This window comes from Labrus mixtus, chromosome 19 (genome assembly GCF_963584025.1).
Source record: "Labrus mixtus chromosome 19, fLabMix1.1, whole genome shotgun sequence".
Taxonomy (NCBI): Eukaryota; Metazoa; Chordata; class Actinopteri; order Labriformes; family Labridae; genus Labrus; species Labrus mixtus.
The window spans coordinates 6298182-6316150 of record NC_083630.1 but is presented as its reverse complement, the minus strand read 5'-3'; the positions used below and the strand labels follow the sequence as shown (position 1 = coordinate 6316150).

Below are 17969 nucleotides of genomic sequence, written 5' to 3'. Positions count from 1 at the left end.
AACATTGCTTCTCATTTGAACTTTAACTCTTGAAATGTGTAAACCATTACATTGACAGCTGCTCTAGCACAAGCACAGACACAGGACATAGTATATATAGATCCATATGGGCAATTTATATAGTAATCTGAATATACAATATGTACATGATCTTCTAGTAATGTATTGACAGAAGGAGCAGTAGATTGAAACTATGATTCAGTGTGTGTGTGTCCCCCCAGTTACCTATCACCTCTTGGCTTTGCCTGCATTTCTCCGCTCTGCCCAAAGACACTGTCATGTCAGCCACTAAATAAACCACTATGGCCCTACAGTACCAATACAGGAAGTATGTGGTCAGTGAGTTATCCCCAGCCACATGTGTTCACATATCTATCACTTGCCTCTTTGGCTATTGAATGTACATCTTTACATTTGTAATTACTGTTTTTATATTGTTTTCAATGTATTGTCCATGCAGCAATTTCCCAGCATCCTAGACAAATTTCTCCCTAGGGAGACGAATAAAGAGACCTTGACCTTGACCTTGCTGCTGTCTCTGCTCCGGCTGTTTCAGCATGACGTTGGGCAGCTCAACAGAAAGGTCGAGGGTTCGATCCCCAGCTCCTACAGGCACATGAAGTGTCTGTGGCCAAGACACTGAACCACAAATTGCTCCTGCTGTTACACCAGCAGAGTGGGAATGTGTTTATATATGGATTGGTAAGAATGATTGAGCAGACTGCCATCAGTGTGTGAGCGTGATGTGAATTGTGAATTTGACATGTAGCCTCAAAGCACTTTGAATAGTCAGAAGACTAGAAAAGCGCTATACAAGTCCATTTACCATAAAGATCAGAGAGGGGTCTGGCTTCTTTATTAAAAGCATAATTATTTGTATAAATGCATCATTTTAAGAGATTGTGTGGGTGGAGAGCTATAAGAGACAGAATGATGTATTTCAAATTAATGTCTTAAACATCAACACGTTTTATTCACAAAGTTACAATTAGCATAAGATTTAAGTGAAACATTAGGTCGTGAGCTCAATTAGATATTGTAAATAGTAATTTTCTGACACATACACTTAACTTCCTGAAACAGGCCGTGTTGACAGCTCCTTTGCAAATGAAATCCCTTTTTTTATTTCTCCGTTGATCATGGTAATTATTTATTGCATTTATAGGCAATAATAAAATATTTCTTAAGTTTAGAATTAGATTAACTGGATGTAAAACTGGAGAAGGGATCAATAAATAAATACTTAAACAGCTGAAAGGTCTCACTAAATGACATCATCATAACAAAAACATGATGATAATAACATACCCTAATAAAATAATTAAATCTCTAAACAATGGCTGTTCTTTCCTACAACAGTCTTTGTGTAATACCGTATTTTTCTTCTTTTCATCTGTTTATTTCTCATTATTCTCATTCTTCTTCTTCTTCTTATTATTATTATTTTAAGTCAAAAATAAATGTGCTAATCAAAGATTACACCTCCGCTCATTGGCTACTATCAACGTCACTGCGCTGCGAACGTCCTTTGGCTCCCAGGCGCTTCCGCATGACGTCAAGACGCATCGTTTCCAAACAATGCTAAGGAAAAAGCCACGTTGACGATCCAGATTGAACTGTAGTCCTGAATTTCGAGCAGACCAGCGCTGGGATTAGTTTCTTTAGACGACCTGGTTCCTTTCCCGCTGCAGACTTGAGATCAGTGCAGACATGTCGTCAGAGCCGAAGGAGAAAGTGGAGACGAAAGGAGGACATCCCCCTGCAGGTAAAGCTCCTTCTGCTGCTCTCTTGTTTTTCAAGGCTTCCTTTAAACTGAGGCCCTTTGTTTCTGCACTGACTAGGTCCATAAATCACATGATATTGAATAATACTTTATGTAATCACCACATGTGCATATACTAGCAGGGCGTCTCTACATTCATCATTGCATGTAGTGTAATCTGCCTTAATTCTCAGTTTTTCACATTTCCCTACTTCCTGATTTGTGTCAGACCTTTGAACATACTGAACCCTTGGGACATTGTAGCGATTTTAGATCATTGTAGTGTAATTTAAGGACGTAAGTTCAAATGTTACGTTTGTACTGCTGGGTGGATGACGTGGAGGTCATACGCCTGAGTCTTTTGGACGGAAAGCTGAAAAACACAAAACAGCTAAGGTGTACGTGGACCTGAGCAGTGTGGCAGGGTATTGGGCCATAGCAGCTACACTGATAGCACAGTGAGATAATAATTGCCCCTTACACCGAGCCTGTGATTAGTGGGAGGCCAACAGCAGCCTCTCTGTCTTAAACAAACATGAATGTATGTCTCCCCGCTGAGGCCAGAGGTTACAAACAGCTGTCCTAGTGCTTTGAACAATTCATGTCAAGGACACTCCGACATGATGTGCAGGACGATAACTAACTCAAACTATAACTTTTAGAATGAATTCAGTCCAAATGTAACAATAAAGTTATCATGCATTATTCTATATTCCAGTATAACGTGAATACTTACATTCTTAATGCAAGGAAAGTACTGGTAAAGTCATATTATTCTAAATACTTGTGGCTTTAATCATTTTATTTCAATATCTGTGATATTTGTTTGATCTCGTTGTGAGCCCTTGATCTTACTTGTTCCTGTGTTAATCAGTGTGCATGTGTTTGTCCCTCTGTAATGGTGTTTTGCAGTAAAGGCAGGAGGGATGAGGATAGTGCAAAAGCACCAGCCCGCTGTGGTGCCTGAACCCCCACCAAAAGATGACGATGAAGATGAAGAGGAGTACGTCAGCAGCAGGTATTTCACCCACACTCTCATGGACGATTACCTAATCGGGCCTACTTGGCATAAGCCCAAGGACCAAAGGGTGGAGGAGATCCCTGCATGGGCCAGAGCCTATTTTTGAATTGTCATTAAAATATTTATTATGAAACAATAATAAAAGACTATAAAGGGACTGAATATGATTACAAAGACTTGCTAAATGACAACAAAGGCTGGAAAAAAACACGAGAAAAAAGACCTGCAAAGACAGACAAAAGAGCACACAGAGACTGAAAAGACTACAAAGAGACACAATATGATCACAGAACCATCCGAATTAGAGACAACATGTTGACAAATAAACACAAAAGCAGCACAAAGAGATGGAAAATGACTCTTAAGACACACAACAACCACAAAGACAGCCTAATGACACAAAACTTGAAGCAAAAGTGAGAGAAAATGTGGGAAACAACTACTAAGTTGTAAGTGGGTAATTACAAACACACACACACACACACACACACACACACAGACACAGACACAGACACAGACACAGACACAGACACAGACACACACACACACACAGACACAGACACACAATCTGCAAATTGTCCACTAAGAAATTGAGCAGCTTCCACTTAAATTTAAGACAATACTTTTTGCGGCATGTTTTTCAGCAGGCATGTAGATAGCTCGATAAACAACATAATTCAGCACTTGTACAGTCCATTCTGCAGCCACTGTTTTTGGCTGAAAGCCGTCTCGGTTCACATGTTTTACATCACGCTTCATAAGCAGCAATAATTGTTCCAATTCTATGTTAGCATGTTTAGTTAGCTTCATTGTTTGTGCTACTTACTCCATACTGTGAAGTGTAACTGTGTGTGCATGTGTCTGCTTCTACGCCCACACATGTCTGCTCAATATTCATGAGGACCCGTCAGCTATATGCGTATCAGTACAGGTGGCATATTCACACCACATATCAGTGTGTGTGTGTGTGTGTGTGTTAGTGTTAATGAGAGGTGATAAATGAGAGCTGACAAGCTGTGCGCAGCAGTGAGCAGGGTTCAAGAACATTGCCAACTATCAAGAAATTTAGCATGCTTGTATTTCTACACAAAATCTAAAACACACTAAATTATACAATGCATGTTCTTTAATGACCCTGCGTGTTGTGTGAGTCTTTCCCTGTAATTCAGAGCGAAAATAACGTGGAGCCTGCTGGTGCTGATAAGTCATTTTGTTTTTTCTCTCCTCTCCTTTGTGCCAAGATGAGTGGTAATGGCAGACGGAGCATTAATGTGAAAAGTGAGGTCAAGTTGAGAACGGAGGTATGAAAGAAACATGCAAGCCCGGCTCACACGTCTCAATATGAAGGAGACAGAAAGAACACTGCCGACTATAGTCAGGAGACTGGAGATATTCTCCCTTCTAGTGGACATTGGTCAGAGGGTGTGACCAGCCGATTACTGCCTATTACATTATGCACTTCCTCATTTTGTTATGTAACCTTAGAGGATATTAAGTCAAACTGTGCAGATTTTAAAATGCAATGGTGTTACAACTCATCAACTTTCATTTTTTTTCCAATATTAGCTGTTTTCTCAAATAAAGGCTATGAAATGTGAAGGGAAAAAGCCCTTCACAGCCTCCATACATGAGGCGCCTGCACTAACTACTAGGCTACCGGTGCCCCAATACTGTTGATAAACTAACCAATAAATCGACTAATTTTGACAGCTCAGCATTTGATGAATAGACATAGATTTACTTTATTGATCCCAAAATGGGAAATTATGGAAAAAAATAAAAATACTTGATATGACTGATAATTCACTCGGGATATACATGCAGTCCTACTTTAAGAGGCAGTTCATGTGTCCTATTTGTTGGTGGAGGAGCCAGCTTTGTGTCTGCTTTGCAAAATAAATGCAGGATTGAGATGGTTAAAATATCTTTGACACTTTCCTTGTGTGTAAACGTCCTTTTCCCCCCTAAATATGTCTGCACAGAGCTTGCAGTCAAGGCAGAGGAATCACAACTTCAGCTGCTGAAATCAAATCCACAAATGGTGCATTTGAATCACAGAGGAACACCGTTTAAAATCAGCTTTGAAAAATCTTTCTCGGCCTGGCTGTGGAAACGCACGTTTTACCTTCCTCCTTTCAAGTATTTACCTCAAACTAAAAAAAAAAAATACCTGTCAGCGCATCTTACAAGAGAAGCTTAGTAGCTGCACTCCGTCAGTAAGTACAGCCAGTGAAAGTCTCTCACTCACACACACTCTGTCTGTCCCTCTCCGTGTCACGCTGATGGACGTCTAGCAGGTGGCCACTGGGTAAATTTCGCATTAGTAGCAGCCAGTGAAGCGGTGTAGTCACGGGAACACCTGCCGTACCCAATCTCACCGAGATGGACAGATGGAGCAAAGAGAGAGATAGGTGGCCTGGATTATTGGGAGGAGGGGAGGGGGAGATTATTATGGTATGGAGAGCAGGAGACGCCATGCTGATGTGAAGTTAGGAAAAGAGGGGTTTGACTCGGTGAGAGAAGGAGGAGAAGGGCGGGTAGGGGTGAGATACAGGCAAGAAAGGGAGGCATAAGACGGGTGACCCAGCAGCTGCCCACTTAATGTCAGCTGAATGTTTTTCAATGTCAGGAATAAATCTAGTGTTTCTGCTTCTGTGTAAAAATGTGATGTCAGTGAGAGTTAGGAAAGCAGGAGAGAGGGAGGCGTAGAGGAGAAAAGAGAACACGCGTTTATTAGCATGATGCTTCTCATTTACACAAAAATCTGGTTAGTGTGCTGCTAACACATCATTTGGATCAGCTAAAAGTGTAAAAAATGACATGGCCTCGTGTCAGCTTCACTATCACGTCTCCTCCATGTTTTTGGTGAGAGGTGGATATGTTTCGCAGACCCAGAAAAAAGAGCGGGCGGTGCTGTGTGTATGCTCCACTTCATCACTCGCTGCACACATACACAGTATGTAGGAACTGTTGCGGGATGCGCAGTAAGCTGACAGCTCACAGTGAAAAGTTGAGAAGGAAGAGAGAGGGAGAAAGAGAGAGAGGGAGAGGAAAAGAAGAAGAGGAGGAGATACAGGCAACAGGCATCAGTTCCTATAGCAACCACCACATCGCCTACGGCAACAAACTTCCTGCTCTGTTGAAGCAAAAAAGATGGGTGGGGTGGTGTTGGAGGTAATGGTGGTGAGGTGTGACTTCAGAGCCAAATCAGAGGAGAAAACACCCCCAAAAAAATCCTATGAATGCACATTTCTTTCTTTGATTAGTTAAAATGTGTATTCTGATTTCTCTTCCCCTGTACCGACCTTCTCCTTTCCTCTTAACTCTTCTCCTCTCCCCTCCCCTCACAAAGCGACTCCTCCCCTGGTTTCCTCGCAGCTCTCTACTGCCCCCTGCAGGCCCCTCGACCACTTCATCCCACCTCTTTGTTACTTTTGGTTTCTCTCAGTGTGACCTTCTCTTGGTATCGCTCTCCATCTTCTCAAACAGATAAAGACATGAAAGGTGTCAGTGGCATAATCTTACAACAAACGCTTTGTGTGGAATCTAGATTAAGATATCATGGCCTAGAGTAGAGTGTGATTAAGATGTCTTAAACAGAGTGGCGTGTAGCTGTTTACCAAGCATGACTAAAACCTGTTGTTTATTCTCCATAAGGGGAATGTTATTGTTACCGTCATGTAGGGGGGGGGGGGGTGAGGGGAGATTGTCTGTGGTGTTTTGCCCTTTCTTTGACTAAAAAGAAACAATTTTAGCCTTTTGAAGGAGTCAGAAGCTTGTTAGCTGTCTCTCTGACAGGTCCTCACTTCTACCTGTCTGTGTAGTCATGCCTTAGCCGTCTGTCTTTCTCTCTGCCCTTTATGTCCATCCCTGGCTACAACAGGCCAAGTTTGATGCTAACATGCCTCAAATGCAAGGCTGACGTTTTCCTTCATCTTTTGGTTTCTTTGTTTTTTCTACCTCCCATCTCTTTGCAGTCTTGTCAATATTTGAGGATTCATCTTCAAATGACACAAAGGAGATGGGCGTTCAATAGGAAGGAGACATGATGTGACAGGCCAGCGTGAGGTGAATAGCAGCCCACGCTGTGTCGGTATGAGAGCAAATATCCACCTGAGCTCACCTTAACCCCAGTGTGTCTCACCTCACCTTAGCTTCAGTTAGTATCAGAACGGAAGCAGCTGCTGTACATATGTGATGTCTAACTGTTTGGCATGATGTGGGAAAAGAGCAAGGTGTTTTATTTCACTTGTGAAGCAAACAGTTCAGAGACAGTTTCGACATTTGAAAAGTCTGTTTTTTATTCAACATCAGGCTTTAGCAGCTGAACACTAAGGAGCTATCTTTCAGCTTGAGGGAAATGAAGAAATCTGGTAGCATGTGATGCTAGCATGCCATTGTAGAGTTTACTTTGTGAGTGTAATGAAATTAGATACTTACGCTATGCAGCAATGCGCCCGGCCAGATGTGTTTAAGATGAATGTTTAGCCGACAGGTGCTCACACAGTCACTTTCATGATGAATATTCTGTAAGTAATTTTCACAGTTGTTGGAATGTTTCTCTGCATCTGGATTTCTTCATCTGGTAATTGACATATGCACAGCTATACTTAACTTGCTCTGCATGTAGCGCTCCTTTTTTTTTCTTCAACTGTACTTCAAGCCAAGTGTTAGCAAAAAGCTAACCAGAGCACTTCACAATTAGCAGAGCATAAATCTGAATAAGAAACACTTGCTGGGATGTTAATATGCAATATTTCAGCTAATTGACTTGCTAATAGAGAGCCTCTCAACCTCACATTTTGACATGTGGTTAGTGAGGAATAATCAGGGAAATTCAACATATCCAAGCATTGATTTAATAGCAAGGTGTAAATATTCTCATTAAGATAAGTAGCAGAGGGCTGTTCAGTGCCAAGTGGTTGATTGCAGATTTGGACATAAGCCAGATGTGTTGAGAATCCATAACTGCAAACAGATCATCATTCAAAAGTTGTGCATGGATCTTCAAATATTTATAGGAAGCTAACAGATGTTGCAAACATCATTTTATTCAAGTGTTTGTATTCTGACAGCTGAGGATTGATTGAAGTTTGTTCACTGAGAAACTTTTCCTCTTTGCATATTAACCGTGTTAATGAGGTAGGCACAAGTTGGACATGCTTGTTGCTAATGTCTTTGAGTGTAGTTTTGAAGGTGGCTACCACAACTGTACCCTTTTGCCGGGGGCGACGATGCCGTAAAATTAGATGGCGCTCGTTTGTCATGTCAAGGTCGATACTTCCCTCAGGTTCCGCATTCCTCCTCCTCGTCTTTCTCTCTGCCTCCATCCATTCCCTTTCCCTGTGTGAATGAGCGCTGGCCACCCTCTCTCCTCCACTCTCCTCCTCCTAACAGTCTATTATTTTATATTTTTCTCCCCTGTTCCTCCTCTCCATTCTCCTCCCCTTGTCACCCTTAAACCCCTTGACCCGCCTTTCCCCCTTTCTAACCTGTCTTTCCTTCACTTTCTTACCCTCCTCATTTCTCCTCCTTCCCAATCCTTTCCTTTATCATCATCCTCCTCGTTAGCTCTCTCTAACTCTCTCCCTGCATCCCTCTCTCTGCTCATGCTTTCCATCCAGAAGCTGTGAGCCCCAGTGTTTGGCCAGGATGAATGGGAGCTATTTAAGCTGCTGGCAGGTCCATCCGGTGTGTGTGTGTGTGTGTGTGTGTGTGTGTGTGTGTGTGTGTGTGTGTGTGTGTGTGTGTTTGTGTTTGTCTCTAGTGAGAGTAGGACTGTGGGTGTTGTGTGTTCCAACAACTTTGGATGTTCGAATTTTGGCTCGGTTACACTTTTAGAGGTTTTGAAGTAACCAGATAAATAAACGTTTGCAAATGTTGCCATGCTAAACACGGCAAACTGCAACCTCCACCTGCGCACAATATGATTTATTTTATACACACGATCCCCAAAGAATAGCATTGGACACACATGCAGCTTACTGAGTTGTGTATTATTCTAAAAAAAAAAAAATCTTGAATTTGTATGCTTTCTTTTTTCTCTCTCTCCTTTTTAGTCCACCGAAGGCCCCCATGGTTGTGTCTGGAGTGGTTACAAAGGTAAGACACACACACAGACACGCACACACTCAGACCACCAGTAGTGTTGAAATAAGCATTATACGGTGATTTATATCTGGGACATGAGCTCTACAGGGAGAGGTAGCAGCTTAGTGCTGAGACAGAACAAGGGAGTAAAGGAAAAACAAGGCAGACAAAGAGGAGGAGAAGAAAAGCCATGGAGTTCCAAACAGGGAGAAAATGATCTGCTATTGGGAAAAACAATATTAATTGGAAAAAACATTTGTTATCAATATATTCTTTTTTGGGAGATTTAGTTGTTGGATCATTCTCAGTTTTTCTTGTTACCCTGGCCCAGAAATCAATTGAAAGAACAACATTTGTACATTTATTCATGGAAAAAAAGGCTTTTCTTTTTAAGATTTATTTTTGGGCTTGTCCTGCCTTATTGTAGAGATAGGACAGTGGGTAGAGTCGGAAATCAGGGAAAGAGAGCGGGGAATGATGTGCGGGAAAGGAGACACGGGTCGGATTTGAACCTGGGTTGCCCGCTTGGAGGAGAATATTACCACAATCCAAAAAAAATATTCTTATGTTTCCTTTTTTCCTGTTAAATCTGGTTACACTGACAGATATCGTACAATAGAGCTTAATACAGTGCTACGATAATCCACAGACACAAGAAGACCAAAGTGTCCAATCAACAGCTCTGTCACATAGTTTCAACAAGAATCCAATTGTGAGCTTCACAGAGGTAGTGGACCACATTATATCAGAGATGATCCATGACATAAAGAGTTTGATTGTTTAGGGTTGGACAGCCTTGACCCACCTCTTTGAAAAGTGGGTCAAAGTCTGTGACGGGCCAAATCTGTTCAATTCTTCTTGACTGTATGCCATTGATTTGGCATGAGAGCACACAGGTGTGTGCGTGTGTGTGTGTGTGCGTGTCTTTGTGTGTGAAAGGCGTCCTTGAGTCTCTGGATGGCTCCGTTCCCTGCCTGTCAGACCCAGTAGATTGTTTGTGGAAGATTGCAGTGATATCAGCAAGGTGGCAGACATCCCATTTATCCCACCGATCCTCCTCTAGCCTTTCCATTCGCCCCCTATCTGCTGCCATCACACCCAGAGGCTAGCAGTGCACAAAGCCTCGGAAAAGCCTTTTAGAAGCTGAGTGAAACACTTCAGTGTGTGTGTGTGCGCGTGTGTGTGTGTGTGTGTGTGTGTTTGTGTGTGTGTGTGTTTGTGTGTGTGTGTGTGTGTCGGTGCGGGGAGTGTTTGACCTGTTCTGACTTATAAAATGTTAAAAACAAGACATTTCCTGGCTTTCAATTTTCTGTCTTTCCTTTCTCTTTGAATGACTCATGAAGTCATGGTCAAGTGTTTGCCTTGATAAAATGATGACACTAGGCACTTACGGTGGGCGTCGAAAGCAAAGCTAGCTGCAGTTAAAACTCAAAAGTAAAAGAATGACTGTTACTTCAAGTTATACATTCAAACCTTCTTTTAAAAAAAAAAAGATATTTTGGGCCATTTAAGCCTTTATTAGCAAGGACAGCTGAAGAGAGACAGGAAACGTTTGGAGGAGAGAGTGGGGGGTGACATCAGGTCCAGGTCGGATTGGAACCCATGGTAATGAGGACTATTGCCTCCGTACATGGGGCGCGCGCCAAAACCACTAGGCTACCGGCGCCCCCATTTAAGTCTTCTGTATGTTCAGCATGTATTTTTCAGCTTCATGGGATCTCTTCAATTTTCACATGTTTTCATATAAACTATTTGTGAAGTAGTTTGTGTGTTGCTTAAAAGAGGAACCATCACGTTGCTCCTCCAAACGGAGAAGTGGAAGCTGGAAACATGTCTTGCCAACCACAGCGACTGCCTGTCACACCGTAGTGCAGTAATACAGTTCATTTGTTGCTTTCCCGCGCATACCTCTGCTTCAATAGGACAGAGATAGAGGAGACAGACGCTTTGAACCACACAAGAGAGAAGAAGGGCAATTGGAGGTCAAATCCATCCACATCACGTGCTGTTAGCTGCAGGATTGGCTTTAAATGAAAGAAACACACAGACGCACACATTGAGAATGTTTTGTCCCACCTACACACATGCAGGAAAATGAGTGTGCATACTGTACAAAAACAACACATACATGGAGGATTAGGGTCAGCTAGGGATGGGATGAGTAAATTCAACAAAAGGTTCAGTGTGTGTGTGTTTTTTGTGTGCATTGATTCAGCAGGTTATATTACTTAATCCTTATAAACATTTATGGAATTGTAGGACAAGAGAATATGTAAGCACTGTGCATTTTTAAATTAATTTATGATGTAGTGTTAACATCTATGTATGCACAAATGAGAGTAATCAGCCAAACACGTTGTAACTTAATGTTACAATCCAGTGTTTTAGATTAGAGAAATTAAAACCCTCCACATTTATCCACTTAAGCATGCACGCATTAATGTAATGTGTGTTAAATGTTTGCATCTTTAAGCAACTGTAAGCCCAGCTTTAACTGAGCTTTGCCATCCAACCCTTCCGGTGCCATATGTAAAAACTTAACCAGTGAAGAACAGGGGAGTAAAGAGCAGGTGTAAGAGAGACCAAGACAGGAATGTCTAGGAAGAAGAAATTAGGAATGCTGGCTTGGTAAAGGGAGGAAGAAAGAAGGGGAGCATGAAGGCAAAGAAGTAAGAATTCTAGTCCTGGTGGCAGTGAGTCTGATTAAAGACCAGCATTCTGCCATAAATAGTCAAAGTCCTGATTTAATCACATATAGAAGTTATGAGAAATCAACTCTGAAACATTGAATATTACACATTCTTGGTGTGTTTACTGCCCAGTTATTATCTCTGCACAGATCGTTTCTAAATGTTTGTACTAACAGTGGTTTCAATCGAAATAGCTGACTTCGGTTTGATGTGTGCTTGAGCCGTAAGAATCGAAACAGATGAATACAATTGACTGTCTGCTTTCTGTTTAGGGTGATAAGGACTTCACCCCAGCTGCTGCCCAGGTCGCCCATCAGAAACCCCAGCCTGGTGTTCCGAAGCTGGCCCCCCTCCAGCAGCACATCAAACAGCAAATCCACCAGCCTCGCAAGTGAGCCGGGCAGCAGGCTACAAGGGCTCCGCTAACTCCACTAGCAGGCCTTTCCAATGGAACACAGAAGATGAAGATATTTCCCCCACCAGGCTCAGGTCTCTGCTTAATAATCACCGTAGTTTGTTTTTTTTGTTAGCTTTTACATTACCTGTACAAGAATCTTAAACAGACGCCCAGTGCCAGTATAGCCATTGTAGAGGACCCACTGTTTACACCTCTGCTGCATTGTGCTGCACTATCAGTTCTGCACTTTTAATCCTCCCCTTATGAGGGATTGTGTTGACGATTTTATAGTCTTAAATCGGATTAAGTGGCCCTTCTAAAATGGCTATCATTGTAGGATTACACATTAATGGAGAAGCTGATCTGAGTCTGTGGGGGGAACTCTCATCCCCACCCATGTGCTGATTAACACAACATCAAAGCGAACCAACCAATCACAGTAACCTGTAATCGGTCTGACCAACCAATCACCTCACAGTGACGAGCCCGAGCTCCAGCCTTCTACCTATGATCTTCACAGACCAAAAGAACCAATCGAGAAATCACAAAGTGGACATTAATAGAACATAATAAACACAAACCAAAAAGATACAGGAAGCAGCTTCTGAGGAACAAACCTCACTTTGTTGATATCACTGCGTCAAACATGAACCAGAGAGAGCTATAGTTACTCAAAGTATTACAGCATTAACCAATCATAAGGTCTGTAGTGTTGCCTGACTCCCAATGCAAAGTGTAGATATAGTATCTCTAGATAGGTAACATTTTCAATATTAAAAGACACCAAAAAAGGGGAACCAATGAGACGCTAACTGTGTCATGATTCGTGCTTGCTAGCTTAAAGCTTTAGCTAATATAGCTTTTATGCATTGATAAAAGCTATTTACCTTTTGCTAGAGTTTCTTCCTCTGTCACTATATTCACCTTAATTTAAGAGGAAGACGCCTTACTGATGTCTGCTCTGCATTTTCTGCTGCTTTGTTATTGCTGTAATCATGTGGCTCCTCCTCTGCATTGTTAACTAGTTTTAATGCAAACTTAATCTGCCTCATAGTAAACAGCTTTAAAAAAAAACAAAAAAACTGCCTTATTGCTTAGAATCCAGGATTGCATTTTTTCTCTGCTCTGCACCGGAGTCAGCTGGAAAGAGAAAAACAAAGCCAGAAATGCGATGAAATATGTTTACTGTGAGGCAGCGACAGGATGCTTTGTGTATGCATTAACAATAGCATGAACAGCAGGACAGAGTAATGTACTTTACAACAAAGTGTTGCAGTGCAGCAGCTCAGAAAATAGTCCAGCTTTCAGCTGTCAGATAAAGGTAATCGCTGTGCAAAAATGGTGATTTCAACATTCCATAGAAAACTGTCTGAATAAATATGTAGACGTTTAGAAGTGTGCAGAGCAAATACAATCCATTTATTTCCTCCTGCAGAAGATCAGCAGGTATGGCTTGTTTAATATCAGACATTTGAATCAGCCCCTAAAATCCTCAAAAAAAATGTCCTTAGAAATGATACATATCAACACACACTTAAAAAACACACACACCACCCTTTTCCTTAAACACCCATCCCCTTACACTCAAGTGTCGTCGTAACACTAATGTTCAGGTTCTAAGACAAGACAGAATTTATCTTACCAAGAAGGAATCATTTCCAATGTTAATTTAATTTTAAAAGAGTTGTATTTTTGTTTTTTTCTTTGGTTCTTGTTCTTGAGTAAATTGTTTAAATTGTATAAATCTTTAGTCATTGAGTGGACTTAGGTATTAGGTGTGGTTGTCATAGTAAATAAAGATATAAACTATCTTGTTAAACCTTTCCATGTTGTCTTTTTTTATGAAAGAAGGAATAGCTGGCCATGAAACTTGTTTTGATTTGTATCATTCATCAGGTAATAAAGAAATCCAGCTCAGCACTAAAGGAGGTGAATGATGTACCCCTAAAATGTTCTCCGATAAAGGAGTCCCACTTGGACTTGATCCGTGTCTTACCTGGAGTATTTGATTATCACACGGTGAATTAGCACCCTGCACTGAGGGATTAGGGCTCAGGTGTTGTTTTGAAATGAAAAAGAAACATCTCCAAGAGCTGTCTGCTTTCTCCCCCAGTAGCTCACACACACACACACACACACACACACACACACACTGTGCACCAGGTGTTAGTGCATGTAATCCATCTTTACACAAGCATCTGCAACCAGGTGTTCTGTCAGTTTATGTTAGCCCAATAAAGCAGCCTGTGCAGGCTCACTCTGTGCGAGCCTCTGTCAGCCGGCTGGAACTCCCCATTAAAGCAGACATGGTCTGCTCCATTCTCCGTGGTTGTATATAGTTCTCCCTGCCGCTGCCATGCCTTATTAGACTGACTGGAAGAACAGAATGTGCGTGAGAGGATGCTAAAAATATATCATACTGTCCAGCTCATGAATCTGTGCTTGTATGACTGTGAATTCTGCAATGAAAAAGGTACATAAGATGAATATCTATTCTTATTCTAGATATGAATAGTCGTATCTTAGAGATCAGCTGTATTGTTGCTTGTTAAGCTGGCAACGATTGTGTCAGAATGTAGACCGTAAAATTCTACAAACATTGGTACTTTATGACCTCACATACAGGAGAAAATGCCTTCATGACACAGAAAAAGTGTTTTGAAATATCCTTAATATTTTCTCAGATTTAAAGTAAATTGATCGTACAGATAAAAAAAGGGCCTCCAAAAATGAATCTTGGATAAAATAATAGGAAAGATGCTTTGGTGCATTATTTATGGTCGACCAACTTTCAGACGGGTTCAGTTGTTGATTTGAATAAAAATGCCCATTAACGCAACACTATGTTGGCATATTTATAAAAGATATCTACTAACAATGTCACATGACAACAATTCAAGTCTTTGTTAGTTTGACTCTGAAACATGCTTTTTTTTTTGTTTCTCTTCCACTGCCATAAAAACAGGCAAGGTTACAGTTTTATTGCACTTTACCCTCAGCACCAAGTTCTTCTCATTTGGAGGCACTTTATTACATTAGCCCAGAGTATACAGCACCAGCTGTTGGCCATGTGGTCCTCTGGAACATTAAATCTGGCTGCAGCCAGTTGAGACTGGTCATTTCTACCACCAAACCACCTGAAAACCTTCCACTGATGCTGCCGTTTACTCAGTCAACAGGCCACAGCCAGATTAGGACCTTTTTTTGATTTGTTTACAGTCGGTTTGATAAAAAGAGCAGGGCTAAAATGACAAAGTTACTCTGACATTTTGGCATTATGACTAAAGCTTCACCAAAACCAAACAGCTTGCACTATTCTGCACATATTAAATATATATATATATATATATATATATATATATATATATATATATATATATATATATATATATATTTAAATCATCATATCATTCCATTTATGGAAAGCTTGTAGCAGCACATTGCCAGAGTTTTAAGTATATCCAACATGTGTTTAGTTCTTTGTCTGTTGGAAATGTCAAAGAGAAAGTATATTGCAGTACTTCTTATCAAGTTTGGTGCTATCAAAACTCCTGGGAGAGGGTTTTTTATGTGTAACAGACTTGCTCTCTGCCAAGTTTCCCTCACTTTTTTTTAACAGTGAGGGCACCGCCACTTGAAGTTCATCTTTAGTTCACACATTGTAGATAATTCTGAAGGTGATTTAATTGTGAGACGTTTTCCTTTATTCAGAAATGGAATTCATTAAGAAGGACCTCCTTTATCCTTGATTGCATCACAGTATCATCTCAAAGAAAACTTAAAACAGAACTTCATGTGAGACAGCTCGTAGACCGGAGTGCTGGGGATAGATTACAATGAGTTCTTGCCACATCAAATAAAATAATGAGACAATGTAACCAAAAGGACACGACATATGTTTGAGTGTTGTTCAAAAATAAACCCTGAGATGTGGATCACAACAAGGAAATTAAATAAATCATCATTCATTATTTGCTTTCTTAAAATTCCCTGCACTTTACAGCAGCTACACACTGAGATAACTTCATCAATTCGTTCCTCATTTTAATGCAAATATAGGCAGATTTAAAATAAAGTCTTCTATTTCAGACTTTTAGAAATGATAAAGTTAAATCATGTTAATCTGAGGATCCACAAAACAATCCACCATTTTTGCTTATTATCTGAATAAAAACGTGATGTATTTTCAAACCGAGGATGCAAAAAATAATAATTAAAGAGTTGTTGGATTTTTGCTTTTAATGGTTACTTCTTGAGGCCTGCACATGTCATCATGTACGTAATCCTCTGTAATTCCTCTGAGATGTACCATTAATGCGCTGAAATCCTTAATTGTTATACCAACACCAACCAGCAGAGGTCCCCAACCAAGGGTATCCCACCAATACCACAATCTAATAGAAGCACTCATTCATGCTGATCTACATTCAGGTCATCCTGTTTAAATCCAGGCCTGTAGCACCACAGCATGACATAATAGCTGTCACACTATCAGTGTGTTTTTGGCCTTTTCTGAACTTCTGTGAAGGATTTGGGTCGGGGTGGGGGGGTAGGAGGAATCGCTGACCAAGCGTGATGCGCCTCATAATCTCAGGTTACAATGTAAGCCAACAGTTGTGTGAGCTACAACCATGACCTAAATATTATCAGATGCATTCAGGGCTAATAGGTTTTGTGTCTGCCCCATACACAAACACATAAACAGACACATATAACAGTTCAATCTCCAACATTTAGTGAACGCTCACAGATGAAAAAACTGTGGAAACCTTTTTTTTAAAAAAACTATACTGACTGAAAAACATGAACAGAGAATTCCATTGCATCATTATATGGTTTTGATTAATGGCCAGAAAACCCCAAAATCCATTAACATAAGACACATTTCCTTATGTTAATGTTCAATATGCTAATGCTGTAACCAGTGCAGAGTTCAGTTATGGGTAAATGTGCTCTTCTTTTGTCATGTTCAAATGACTTCCTCTGGGCGGTTTCTAAGCAGATTGTCATTCTGGAGTCAATGGAGTTTATTTGAAGAACTGATTTGGCTGTGCAGTGGCCTTGTAACCCCTTAGCAACTCATCACCATGTATATTAGACACACACTCTTGGATGGCACTTAAGCTGCAATCGCCACAAGGAGTTAGAAGCGTGAAATTGTGCTTTTGAAAAATCCCGACATTGTTATATCACTGCTCTCCCTCTGGCTCTGTGTGTTTAAACTCAAGGCCCTTTTTCTTTTTTGCTCCATTATTTTTACTGTTCTACTGTTAAAACAGGGAGCTGACCTTATGTTCTGTAATGCGTTAGCTGTTTTTATCAGAGGGTCCATATGTTAGGGATTATCTCCTCAATTCTGCTAGCACTGTCAGATTGACCGGGGCTCACCCAGATTTCTCAAAAATCACAATACTACTGAGTTATTTTCTGCATTTGTTGCTCATTGAGCCACATAGCATAAATGCTGAGATGGTTTATGAAGACAGAAACAAATCATTTGACTTGACATATGACTTTCCAACACAACACAGTCGAGGCATTTGATAATATTAGAGCCATACATCATCAGATCTCACCCACAGTCACTGTTAGCAGAAGTGTTTATTTTGTTCACATCATCCATAACCTGTACACAGCCAACTCACACATTTACTCTCAGCCATAACATGTAAGTGTATCACAATTAAAGCCAGTGTTAATTTGGTTTTCCAATGTAAACATTGAGGAAGAGTTAAAACGTTCTTACCCCAGGTAAGATTTAAGGAGCACACAATAAGACTAGGAAGTTCTGTTGTTTGTGTAACAGTGTTATGGAAAAAGGGTTCCTTTTTGAATAGAAAATAAAGAAAAAATCTTCAAAAAAGCATGATCTGAAACAAAATATATTTATGCTAAACACATTCATGAATGTTTTATTATAAAGCGAAATAAAAAAGCATCTTAAAACATTGCTGTTAAACTCCATTCAATTCTTACTAAGCTATTCATGAGCTTACTTAGTCAATATGA

At 40.6% G+C, this 17969-nt stretch overlaps 1 protein-coding gene across 1 annotated transcript; it reads left to right on the top strand.

Moving 5' to 3' along the window:
- Nucleotides 1-1555: 1555 nt before the first annotated feature.
- Nucleotides 1556-13779, top strand: dap (death-associated protein). The gene is made up of 4 exons (XM_061065048.1): nucleotides 1556-1765; nucleotides 2675-2780; nucleotides 8843-8885; nucleotides 11836-13779. The coding sequence occupies exons 1-4, from the start codon at nucleotides 1711-1713 to the stop codon at nucleotides 11956-11958; spliced, it is 327 nt and encodes a 108-aa protein (XP_060921031.1). The 5' UTR covers nucleotides 1556-1710; the 3' UTR covers nucleotides 11959-13779.
- The last annotated feature ends 4190 nt before the right edge of the window (nucleotides 13780-17969 follow it).